General features: G+C 37.6%; 1 protein-coding gene across 1 annotated transcript in view; it reads right to left on the bottom strand.

Moving 5' to 3' along the window:
• LOC107577299 (inositol 1,4,5-trisphosphate receptor type 3-like) overlaps positions 1-1079 on the bottom strand; it is a 10883-nt gene extending 9804 nt beyond the window's left edge. Inside the window, exons 1-4 of the mRNA XM_016263389.1 lie at positions 977-1079; positions 494-638; positions 234-378; positions 11-111 (exon numbers count right to left, since the gene is read on the bottom strand). Coding sequence (XP_016118875.1) covers positions 11-111; positions 234-378; positions 494-638; positions 977-1077 — 492 coding nt within the window. The 5' untranslated portion in view covers positions 1078-1079. The remainder of the gene's footprint in view (positions 1-10; positions 112-233; positions 379-493; positions 639-976) is intronic.
• Positions 1080-1092: the final 13 nt, after the last annotated feature.

Below are 1092 nucleotides of genomic sequence, written 5' to 3' on the forward strand. Positions count from 1 at the left end.
TGTCTAGAGCACCAGGGCGACCAGGGCCGGAGAACACGGATGGCTTGCGGTTTAGCACCATAGTGGACATCATCTGCCCCATGCCATGAATGGATCGTCTAACGTTCTTACCTAGGAAGATGAAACGGTTTTATTGGTCATTTTGGACACTGGTATTCTAGGAAGTTTAGCGGTGTCATTCAGTCTGTAACCTTGTATACATCTAAAACAAATTCTTGTTTTTGAATACTAACCACTGCCATCATCGCTAAACATTGGGTTGATGTTAGCATTACTCGGAGTGCAGTCTATGATTCCCAGGAGGGTGCGAGTCAATCTCAGAAGCTCAAAAAAACTGTAGAACCCAAAGTAGATGAGATGTCTCGCCAAGCTCACCACCTACACACAATGTAAATAAAGCAAATATGTGAATGTCATTTAGAAATATTAATGTTAACATTTACATATATATATTTACATGTTAAAGCAATTTCATTTTAATATATAACTGTACCTCATATGTAAGCTTGTTTTTATCCTCATTGGCAAAAGGTAGGTCATCGATGAGAACGTTGTTGAGGTACTCCTCCATAAAAGCCATCGTATTGGCAAACTTGTTCTTTTTATTGTCTCGTGAATAGTCCAAGTGAGAGTCATAACTATAACAGCATAATTACACCTTTCATTGTTTAAACAGTGATTGCATACTGCTATATAAAAAAAGTTTAATGTCTTTACATACACTATCGTTCAAAAGGTTGGGGTCATTTTTTCCCAAAAGAAATTAATACATTTATTCAGCATATTAGATTACTTCTGAAGGATCATGTGACTTGAGACTGGTGTAATAGCTGTAATATATATGCAGTTTGGGTGAGTTTAAGAGACTAAAAAAATCTTACCAACACCAAACTTTTGAATGGTAGTGCAGCTGAGTATGCTTTAAAAAATTCTATATTAAGTCATATAAGGTGATTGTGTGAGTATATGAACACACTCTTTGATGCTGATAGAAGTGGGGATCTCTGTCCACAAACGAGCAAACTTGATGGGTGTCACAAGCTCCTGAGGGTCACGGTCGACGTGTGCATGTAGCATGAGTCTACAGAAAGA

This window comes from Sinocyclocheilus grahami, unplaced genomic scaffold (assembly GCF_001515645.1).
Source record: "Sinocyclocheilus grahami isolate Dianchi unplaced genomic scaffold, SAMN03320097.WGS_v1.1 scaffold5648.1, whole genome shotgun sequence".
Taxonomy (NCBI): Eukaryota; Metazoa; Chordata; class Actinopteri; order Cypriniformes; family Cyprinidae; genus Sinocyclocheilus; species Sinocyclocheilus grahami.